General features: G+C 38.9%; 1 protein-coding gene across 1 annotated transcript in view; it reads right to left on the reverse strand.

The window, feature by feature from the left end:
* Cep192 (centrosomal protein 192kDa) overlaps positions 1-11,686 on the reverse strand; it is a 129,975-nt gene that overhangs the window by 94,181 nt on the left and 24,108 nt on the right. The window contains exons 11-14 of the mRNA XM_013027142.1: positions 9,778-10,129; positions 8,797-8,940; positions 5,548-5,612; positions 3,201-3,410 (exon numbers count right to left, since the gene is read on the reverse strand). Coding sequence (XP_012882596.1) covers positions 3,201-3,410; positions 5,548-5,612; positions 8,797-8,940; positions 9,778-10,129 — 771 coding nt within the window. The remainder of the gene's footprint in view (positions 1-3,200; positions 3,411-5,547; positions 5,613-8,796; positions 8,941-9,777; positions 10,130-11,686) is intronic.

Consider the following 11,686-nt stretch of genomic DNA (forward strand, 5'->3'; position numbering starts at 1 on the left):
CACTTAATCACAATCAAGAAAAAAAAGAACTTCGGGGAAGGGAGGGAGGGAGGGGATGGTAGGGGGAAAACAATGGAGGGGCTAACAATGTTCAAGAGGAAGTATATTCATTACCTCACTCATGTAACTGTAACCCTCTGTATAGTATCTTTACAATAAAAAATTAAAAAAAAAAAAAAGGCTGTGAGACTCTAATTAACCAGCAAAAAGGGGAGGCATGGCTCAGGTGGTAGAGCATAGGCCATGAGCAAGCTAGCTTGTCTCAAGCAAGAGCACAAAATCCCAAGTTCAAGCCCTAGTACTGACCAAAAAGAGAAGGGGAAAAAAAAGGATACAGTAGGAATTCAGTTAATTCCCTCAGAATCTCAAACTAATCTACCTCTGAAGTATTTTTTATTTTACAGTTCCAAACTTGTTATATTAACTGTGATTTCTAGTACTACATCTATTACTTTGAAATTATACACTGCCACAGTAAACATCTAAAGATCCATGAACTAAGTCCCCAATCTATGTTACTACTAGGAGGTGGTAGAATTGGGGTAGAAATGGAGCCAGGTGGGAAGTTAACCCTTCCCAAGTCTTGCTTCCTGGCTATCCCATGCTGAACAGATTCTTTTACAATGTGTTCCTACCATGACATACGTACTACAGTGTTGTCAACATACTACTATGCTGTCACAGTAATGTTGCCCAAAGCAATAGGCCTAAGCCTCCAGACTGATACCGCTGAAATCATGAGCCAAAATAAATCCTTTTTCCTCTCAAGTTGATCTTAGCCATTTTTAGTCATAGTAACAGTAAACAAAGTTATTCTTCTTGACTTCAACTTTAAGAAATACCCTGTCTAAGCCGGGCGCTGGTGGCTCACCCTGTAATCCTAGCTACTCAGGAGGCTGAGATCTGAGGATGGCGGTTCAAAGCCAGCCCGGGCAGGAGAGACCATGAGACTCCTATCTCCAATAAACCACCAGAAAACCGGAAGTGGCGCTGTAGCTCAAGTGGTAGAGTGCTCGCCTTGAGCTGAAGAGCTAAAGGACAGCGCCCAGGCCCAGAGTTCAAGCCCCACGACCGACCAAAAAAAGAAAAAAAAAAAAGAAATACCCTGTCCAATATCCCTAATTCCCCATATAGAATTTACCAGCAAATCCTCAGGATAAATCTTGAATACTTCTACTTTTGATCATCATAATCCCATTTTCACCACCTCTCTTCCCTTCTATTAAGCATATTCCTGTTTCTATTTCTCCTCTACTTTACCTTTCTCCACCCTGCCCTCATAAAGATAGTAACATCCTGTTACTACTGTAGAGGAACCTGGGAACCTTCTGAGATACAACCCAACTCCTACAAGGAGCTCTCATAATCAGGTCCTTGTAAGTAATCATACAATATTATTCCACTCTATCTGCCCTCTACCTCTATTATAGCCCCTCACGTTAGTTCTACATGCCTTCAGTGAACTACTCTAGTCCCTGCACCCCCTATTAGTTATGTGCCTTCAGTAGACAATTCTAATTCATGTCCACTCACATTAGCTCCGTCTGCCTTCAATGCACTAGGCCTCATTCTAAACTCTGGGCCTCATACATCGTCTTCCTTGGTTGGGAATACTGCTTCTCTAGATCTTTGAGCAACTGCCTATTTTATGCCATGTAGATAGATGCCAGTTTAATGTCATCCCTTAGACATCATTCTTTTTTTTTTTAAAACTGTATTTTTTCTTTTATTTTTTTGGTACTGGGGAATCAGACCCAGGACATTGTACTTGTTAGGCAACTGCTTTGCCATTGAGCTATATCTCAGCCCTCAGACATCATTCTTAACTGCAAAGTGAAAATATCTTCTCACTTATTCTTTGAAGTACTTATCACTCACTATATGAATAATTTTTCCTATGTATTATTAAATTTTATTAAATCAAAACCCTCCTGAATTTCAAAACATCTTTTAGGATGGAGAAAAAATGACTTTTAGAATTTTTCCCACCAATACAATAGCAACAAATTCTTTCAACATGTTTAGTGCTAAATACTTCACATGCATCATCACATTTAATTCTTAAAACATCATCTGAAACAGCATCCCATTTTAGAAGTGGGAAAAACAAGGCCCAGATAATTAAATAAATGATTCAAAATTATAGAACTAGTTAAGACTTAGAACCTGAATCATGTCTAACCATAAAAGTTTAAGCTTTTAAGTACTAGGCTATCATGCCCCATTCCCTCTCTACAATTACTATGCTCTAGGTATACCATCGAAACATTCAAAATACAAATTCTTTTTTTGGTTGGTCGTGGGGCTTGAACTCTGGGCCTGGGCACTGTCCCTCAGCTCTTCAGCTCAAGGCTAGCACTCTACCACTTGAGCCACAGCACCACTTCTGGCTTTTTCTGCTTATGTGGTACTGAGGAATCGAACCCAGGGCCTCATGCATGCAAGGCAAGCACTCTACCACTGAGCCACCTTCCCAGCCCTCAAAATACAAAATTTTTTTTTTTTGGTTGGTCGTGGGGCTTGAACTCTGGGTGCAGGCACTGTCCCTGTGCTCTTTAGCTCAAGGCGAGCACTCTACCACTTGAGCAACACCGCCACTTCTGGTTTTCTAGTGCTTTATTGGAGATAGAAGTCTCATGGACTTTCCTGCTGAGCTGGCTTTGAACTGTGATCCTCAGATCTCAGACTCCTGAGTAGCTAGGATTACAGGCGTGAGCCACCAGCACCCGGCACAAATTCTATAATTATGGTTTGAATATGTTTTGTTCTCACCAAAACTAGTGCTAAAATCTGATCCCCAATACTCACAATATCAAAAGATAGTGAAGCCTTTCAGAAGGTTATGAGGCATGGGCCACTTGAAGGGATTAATGTAGTTCTAAAGAGTGGATCTGTTGTAGTAGGAGACTTAGTTTGGCTCCTTTGGCTTTCTCTTACTCCCTTTCTATCTCACCCATATGCCTAAACTACCTGCACTTACTTCTCTAATCAGAGTAGCTATATTAGAGGACATTACAGAACAGGCCCTCAGCAGAAACCGATGAGATGTGGTCACCTAATCCTGAACTGTGAAGGAACAAAAACAAACTTTTCTTCATAACTGTATATTTTCTTCATATCTTGTATATTTTGTTATAGCAACTAAAAATGATCTTAATATATCAGTAATTGTCATCAATTCCAGCAAATTCCATACTTACTCTTTTCTCACTATTACCAGCACCAAGGCAACCAAGAGCTTCAGATCTTTCAGCAAAGAACTCTCCTAGTGACAGGCGTAAATAACTGGCATCATCTTTGTCAAATTCTGATGTATTATGTGATTTCTTCAACAGATTATTATTAATTGTAGCTACCCAGGATGAATCCCCAAATGTAGCTGAAATGTTCTGAACATCTATGTTTTCTGCCTAAGAAGAAAGAAAAAAATTTTTTTTTACTCTAGCAACTTGTCTCTTGAGTATCCTAATATGAGAAACTAAAAACAACTTTCAAGTTCATTAAATTTCAATTTTCACATTTTTAAAACATTATCCAAACATCTGGACAAATTCAGAAAAAGCAGTTAATGGCATTCATTAAAAAAAACTCATATTGGGCAGGGAAGGTGGCTCAATGGTAGAGCGCTTGCCTTGCATGCCTGAGGCCTTGGGTTCGATTCCTCAGCACCACATAAGCCAAAAAGAAAAAAAAGCCGGAAGTGGCGCTATGGCTCAAGTGGTAGAGCACTAGCCTTGAGCTAAAGAGCTGAGGGACAACGCCCAGGTCCAGAGTTCAGGCCCCACGACCGGACCCTCCCCCACCAAAAACATTCATATTTAAATACTTACATTACAATAAGCATAGTCTTAACATACACAACACCATCTCAAATCAGAATCTTTAGAAAGCTTATATCTCCACTAAAATCAAACAGGATTACTTCTTTTAAAAATACTTTTTAGGGGCTGGGAAGGTGGCTCAGTGGTAGAGCACTTGCCTTGCATGCCTGAGGCCCTGGGTTCGATTCCTCAGCACTACATAAGCAAAAACAAAAAAGCCAGAAGTGGTGCTGTGACTCAAGTGGTAGAGCGCTAGCCTTGAACTAAAGAGCTGAGGGACAGTGCCCAGGCCCCATGACCGGACCCAAAAAAAAAAAAAAATACTTTTTAAAGAATACAAAAATAGCTATACATGCTTTTAAAGCAATTTTAGGTAAATCAAATATATATATAGAGAGAGATACATGTAGATATACAGATATATCTTGTCCAGATGCTGATGTCTCACACCTGTAATCCAAGCTACTAAAGAAGTAAAGATCAGGAAGACTGTATTTCAAAGCCAGCTCATAGGTTTGTAAGAACTCATCTCAACTAATAGCTGGAACAGTGGGGCACATAGGTCATTCCAGCAACAATAAGAAGTGTAAATAGGTGGATCACAGTCGAGATGAGCCCAAATAAAAATCAAGATGCTGTCTCTTAAAAAGAAGTATCCAGGGGCTGGGAATGTAGCTTAGTGGTAGAGTGCTTACCTAGCATGCATGAAGCACTGGGATAGATTCCTCAGTACCACATAAATAGAAAAGGCCAGAGGTAGAGCTGTGGCTCAAGTGGTAGAGTGCTAGCCTTGAGCAAAAGAAGCTCAGAGACAGTGCCCAGGTCCTGAGTTCAAAGCCCCAGGACAGGCAGAAGAAGGAGAAGAGGAAGAGGAAGAAGAAGTAGAGGAAGTAGAGGAAGAAGAGGAAGAGGAAGAAGCGGAAGAGGAAGAAGAAAGAAGAAGAAGAAAGAAGAAGGAAGAAGAAAGAAGAAGGAAGAAGAAGAAAGAAGAAGAGGAGGAAGAGGAAGAAGAAGAAGAGGAAAGAAGAAGAAAGAAGAAGAAGAAAGAAGCAGCAGCAGCAGCAGTAGCACCCAGCTTCTCATCATGTAAGAAGGAGAAGAAAGGGGAAGGAGAAGAAGAAAGGGGAAGGAGAAGGAGAAGAAGCAGCAGCAGTAGCACCCAGCTTCTCATCATGTAAGAAGGAGAAAAAGAAAGGGGAAGGGGAAGAAGAAAGGGGAAGGAGAAGGAGAAGAAGCAGAAGCAGCAGCACCCAGCTTCTCATATATATAATATTATATATACATATATATGTATATGTATATATATATACATATATATACTATCTTCAATAATATAGAAGAATAAAGCAGAAGCTGTCTTAACCATAGCTGGACACAGTAGCTTCACAACTGTAATCCTAGTTACACAGGAAGCTGAGATCTGAGGATCATGGTTCAAAGCCAGACTGGGCAGGAAGGTCCATCAGCCTCTTATCTCCAAATTACTACCAAAAGGCCAAAAGTAGAGCTATGGCTCAATTAGTAGAGCACTAACCTTGAGTAAAAGGGTCAAGGACAGCACCCAGGCCCTAAAGCCTTAAGACTAGCATAATAAAGAAAAAAGACGTTGTCTTAACAAAAACAAAAACAAAAAAAAAGATATTATTATTTGGAAAGAAATAAACATTTTGCCTATATTTAAATTAATAAACAAAAACTTTTGAGCTTTAGAGTAAATGTTACAAACCTGTACAAACTGATGCTCTTTATTAAATTCTTCTTCATCTCGTGCAATCAAATCCAATGCTTCAGCTTAAAAGAAATAAGAATTTAAATTTACATATCACATTAAACAAACACGTATATACAAGTTAGGAAAACAAAATATCATGGAAAGCAGTTTTTTCAAAGTATGTGAAACTTGGATTCACATGGCTTATGTATCTGCAGAAATTTCTATCAAGTAAAGAGAGGAAGGGAAGAGAATACAATCATAACAGGCAACGCATATCCTGCAAAATGAAGAAAACTGAGGGAAGGGATTGGGTTAGGAAGGGGAGAATAATAAAAGGGGTAACAAGTAATCAAGATGCACAGTATTCGTAAACCGCTTTGTTGAATAGCAATTAATTTGAATAACTGAAGAAAATATTAAAATAAAAGCCAGACATCAGGGGCTGGGAAGGTGGCTCAGTGGTAGAGCGCTGGCTTTGAGCTGAAGAGCTGAGGGACAGCGCCCAGGCCCAGAGTTCAGGCCCCATGACCGGACCCCCCCCCCCAAAAAAAAAAAACAGCCAGACATCAGTGGCTCATGCCTGTAATCCTAGCTACTCAGAAGGCTGAGATCTGAGGATCTCGGTTCAAAGCCTGCCCGGGCAGGAAAGTCTGTGAGATTCTTATCTCCAATTAACCACCAGAAAACCAGAAGTGGTGCTGTGGCTCATGTGGGAGAGCACTTGCTTTGAGCTGAAGAGTTGAGGGCAGCATCCAGACTCAGAGTTCAAGACCCACAACCAACAAAAAATAAATAAACAAATAAAATTAAAATTAAAAGGCTTAGTCAGGCGCAGGTGGCTCATGCCTATAATCCTAGCTACTCAAGAGGCTGAGATCTGAGGATCAAGGTTCAAAGCCAGCCCAGCAAGAAAAGTCCATAAACTCTTATCTCCAATAAACCACCAGAAAACCGGAAGTGGCTCTGTAGCTCAAGTAGTAGAGCACTGGCCTTGACTGAAGAGCTGAGGGACAGCACTCAGTCCCAGAGTTCAAGCCCCACGACCGACTGAAAAAAAAAAATTAAAAGGCTTTACCTAAAAAAAATACAAAAAGAATGTTTTCGTGATTATGATTGTCAAATTTTTGCTAATGAACATGCTACTATGATTGATTACATCACTTGACAATAAGCCACGATTTGCCAAAAGGCTTTACAACTAAGTTTTTTATTTGTAAAAGATTAATCAGCTGGGAACCAGTAATTCACAGCTGTAATCCTAGCTACTCAGGAGACTGAGATGGGAAAATCACAATTTGAAGCCAGCCCCTGGGCAGTAATAAAGTCCATGAGATTCTTATCTCCAATGAACTATCAAAGTAGTTAAATTTTATGTTTTAAATTTCTTATTGAACAGTGTGAAATAGAGACATTTAGTTTCAGTCTTCTTCATATGGATATCCAGTTTTCCCAATACCATTTGTTTAAGAAGCAGCCTTTACTCCAATGTATGCTTTAGAGACTTGCTGAAAATCAGATGGGCTGCATGGGCTTTTCTCTGGGTCTTCTCTTCTATTGCATTGATCTAAGCATCTGTTTTGGTGTGAATACTATGCAGTTTTTAATATAGCTCTGTAGTCAAGAACTGTGATACCTCCAACATTGCTCTTTTTAGTCAGGATTTCTTTGGTTATTTGGGATTTTTGTGCTTCCATGTAAACTTTAGGATGTTCTTCTATTTCTGTGAATAATGTCACTAGAATTTTGATGGGGATTACATTGAATCTACAGTTCATTTTTGGTAATATACTCATTCTCACAATATTAAATTCAGCTGATTGATGAACATCCCTGGGATGTCTTTCCATCTTCTAATATCTTAATTTCTTTTTCTTTTTTTTTTTTTGCTGGTCTTGGGCTTGAACTCTAGGCTTGGGCACTGTGCTTGAGCTTCTTTTGATCAAGGCTAGAGCTCTACCAGGTGAGCCACAGCACCACTTCTGGCTTTTCCTGAGTAGTTTATTGGACTTTCCTGCCTGGTCTGGCTTTGAACCACAATCTTCAGGCCTCATAGCTAGAATTACAGGTATGAGCAACCAGTGTCTGGCTCCTTCTTATTTTTTTAGTTCAGTATTTTATAGCTTTCATTGTAAAGATCTTTCACCTCCCAGGTCAGGCTTATTTATTCCTAAGTACTTAATTTCTTTTGAGGATATTATGAATGGATCTGCATTTCTCATTTTTCAGCATGTTCGTCATTGGTATATAGAAATATATATATATAGAAATATAATATATACATATATTAATTTTGTATTCTGCTTCTTTGTGCAATGCATTTTATTACATTAAGAGTTTTCTGGTCAAGTATTTGGGGTCTTATAAATGATTCTGTCATTTATAAGCAGGGATAATGTGATATCTTCCTTTCCTATTTGTATTCCTTTAATTTCTTGCCTTCTTGGTCTGGCTAAAATTTCAAGCACTTTATATTGAATGAAAAAGAAGAAAAGGAGACACCCTTGCTCCTAAATTTAGGAGAAATGCTTTTAGTTTTTCTTCAATTAATACAATGGTAAAGATATTATTTGTTTGTTTACTGCTTAGATGGTATTCTGTCATTTGAGCCACACCTCTAGCCCTATTACTTCACACAAGTTATTTTGGACATAAAATCTCATGGACTTTTCTACCCAGGCTAGCTTTAAACCACAATCCTTAGTTTCTAGAAGACTGGCACCCAGCAAGATAACCACTTGGATTGTACTAATTTGTTTGTGATGATATTCTGAGATTGCTTTCTTTCTGAGATTGTGATATTGTTTGTTTTGTTCAGCCACATTAAATTTTCTTTCTGGAATATAATCATATTCTGAAAGCTATTCACTATTTTATATAGGAAAAATAGGCTTGGGTCTGTCAGTTATAATTGTTTCCTTAGGCAAAGACAGTAAGTCACAACAGCATTCCTTTGATTCCTTTTAAGACCCATGTTCTTGCAAGATTGTAAAGGGCTTTAAAAGCTTTCCTTGTTCTATTTTAAAATTCTCTCCTGAGCATAATGAACTGTGCAGTTACCAAAGTCCATTCTAGAGCAAAAGTGAAGAAGAGTGGTAGAAATGATGGAAGAAAAGTAACAGAAAAATAAAATCATGCCAGACATAAGGGAAAAAGCTGAGCTACTGCATGAGGCTCTGAATTCAAACCCTGATAGTGGCACCAAAAACAAAACAAAAAAAACAAAAACAACAACAATAAAACCATGATTATCTAAATACTTACAACCAGATCTGAAATCTTCATTTATCCCATCATTTGGAGACATCTGTAAATCTTGTTTGTTATCAAAAGATGTATAATAGGCAAGGTCAGTGACCCATTTGCCCTCTTCATTTTGATAGACCACATTTTCTGAAAGATCTCTTTCTAAAAATTAAATTCCAAAAACATCCAATGACATATGTAGTAATTAAAGTTATACATCTCCAAATAAATTTTTTGTAACTACTTTGGCTATCAATAGTACGTAAGACTCTCCAAAACTAGACAGAAAAAGGGAAATACAGGTAGGTGCTGGTGGCTCATGCCTATAATCCTAGCTACTCAGGAGACTGACATCTGAGGACCATGGCTCAAAGCCAGTCCAGGTAGAAAAGTTCATGAGACTCTTACCTCAAATTAACTACAAAGAAGCCAGAAGTAGAGTTGTGGCTCAAGATACAGGGTTCTAGTCTTGAGCAAGAAACCTAAGGGACAGTATCCAGACCCCAACTTCAAGCCATAGTACTAACACACACACACAGAAAAAGACACACACACACACACACACACACACAGAAAAAGAAAAATCCATCTCTCCCTGCAAAAAAGTACTTCTGTGACTAAAACAAGCCAGGCTTACTTACAAAAGTTTGTAGTAGAAAATGAGAAATAACAGAAAAGAACACAAAAAAACAAAAATACTATGCTGGAGGGGTGGCTTAAGTGGTAGAGTGCCTACCTACCACATGTGAGGCCCTCAATTCAATCTCCAGTATTGCCAAAAAAAACACAAATGATACACTTACTTGCTTAAAGGTACTATTTCTGAGCAAAAATCCTGTATTAACAGTATATAACTAAAAAAATCTTTAAAACCCATAAAACATTTAAGTATTTATATGAAATAATGACAAGCTCCATGTGGAAACAACCTATTCAAAATGTGTAACCATGTTTTATATTTCTTTATTTTTATCTAAGAAGAGCAAATAATTCACTTACTCTTTTCAACTGACTCATGATATTCACAGGTTATCCTTCCACTATTTGATGACCAAAGATTATTAGTGGAGTTGATTCCGCCGTCATTAGTGGGCATTGAAGATTCAGTGCCCATATCTTTCTTAATTGAAATTGTAGGAGTCTCAGTATCTGAACATCTATCCTTGTGCAGAACACTTTCTAAATCAGATAGCAAATGCTTATTTTGATGAGGAGACTCTTCCCCATCTTTTATGAAATCAGTCTGGTCACAATCACTTTTTTCAGCATTTGTAGTATGAAAATAAATTGAGTTAAGTTTCTCACTGGTAGCATTTAGAGTCTTCTCCAGAACGTTTTCTCTTACCATTTCCTTTAAAAACAGGTAACAGAGCAACAGTAAGTTTTATTTTTTACTATTCATTTTAAACTTTTGAGAAAAATGATACAATTATGGTGATACTAAGTTGCAGACCCTATAGTATACACTATATTCTAGACTATGTATACATCAATGCCACACAATTTACCAAAATACAATTTTAAAAATGTAGTTCCAGCAAACACATATCAACAGACTTAGACACTAAAACTAAATTCTCTTTTTATATTATAAGATGATATAACTGTGAATTTAACTATTTATAATTTCTTTTTTTGTTTTTCTTCACTCATGGGACTTGAACTCTGGGCCTGGGCGCTGTCCCTCAGCTCTTCAGCTCAAGGCTAGTGCTCTACCACTTGAGCCACAGCATCACTTTCGGTGTTATGGTGGTTTATTGTAGAAAACAGTCTCAGGAACTTTCCTGCCTGGGCAGGCTTTGAACCCCAATCCTCAGAGCTCAGATTCCTGAGTAGCTAGGATTACAGGCGTGAGCCACTGGCTGGCAACTTTTTATAATTTCTAATAAAAGTTTCTGTTAGTTTTATCCCCACCTTTAGTCTTCAGCCCCACCCAAAGGTGAGCTCCCCACTGCCCTGGAGTTCCCACCCTACAGATGGCCACTCCCTCTCTACCCAGACCCATCCACACACACATTTAACCCACTTCTGCCCTCACTTCCCCCTGACCTCACTTCCCCCAGACCGACCCATGACTTGGATGGGGGCAGACACAATGTGCTCCCTCTCCCGGGGAGATGAGGCCCCTCTAATAAACCTTACAATAATGTTTCCCCTGTGCCTGCCTGCTGGCCTTTGTGTGGTCCCCTAGGAGGATCCTGAAGGATCCTTTCAGTTTCTATAAAAGTTCATTAGTAAGATATGCTCCAAAATAAAATGAATAAAAGCCACTGGGGGGGGGGGATTAAAAAAACAAAAAAACAACACAATACAGATAAACACTCAGGTATAATGATAAGGGAAAACAAACATAAAAGACTATATACAAAATAAAGCAACTGAACACAGATTTTTAATATCTATGTTTTTTTTAACCAGGAATAATGGCACACAAATGTAATTCCAGCTATTTAAGAGGCAGAGGGAAAAAGACTGTGACACTGAGGTCAGCGTAGGCAAGTGAGGGGATCCTATTCCAAAAACAAAACAAGGGCAGAGTACTTGCCTAGCATGCATGAAGCCCTGGGTTTGATTCCTTAGTACCAGATAAACAGAAAAAGCTGGAAGTGGTGCTGTGGCTCAGTGGTAGAGTGGTAGCCTTGAGCACAGAGATTCAGGGACAGAGCCCAGGCCCTGAGTTCAAACCCCTGGACTGATCAATCAAGTTGTAAAGTGCTTGTCTAGCAAGAATGACGCCCTGGGTGGGTGTAATCACTAGTATCTTTATGGAAAGATTATTCCTGAGGAGCCCACTCACAATTATATTGCATGGGCTGGGAAGGTGGCTCAGTGGTAGAGCGCTTGCCTTGCATGCCTGAGGCCCTGGGTTTGATTCCTCAGCACCACATAAGCAAAAAGAAAAAAGCCG

The sequence above is a fragment of the Dipodomys ordii genome, unplaced genomic scaffold (assembly GCF_000151885.1).
Source record: "Dipodomys ordii isolate 6190 unplaced genomic scaffold, Dord_2.0 Scaffold100, whole genome shotgun sequence".
Taxonomy (NCBI): domain Eukaryota; kingdom Metazoa; phylum Chordata; class Mammalia; order Rodentia; family Heteromyidae; genus Dipodomys; species Dipodomys ordii.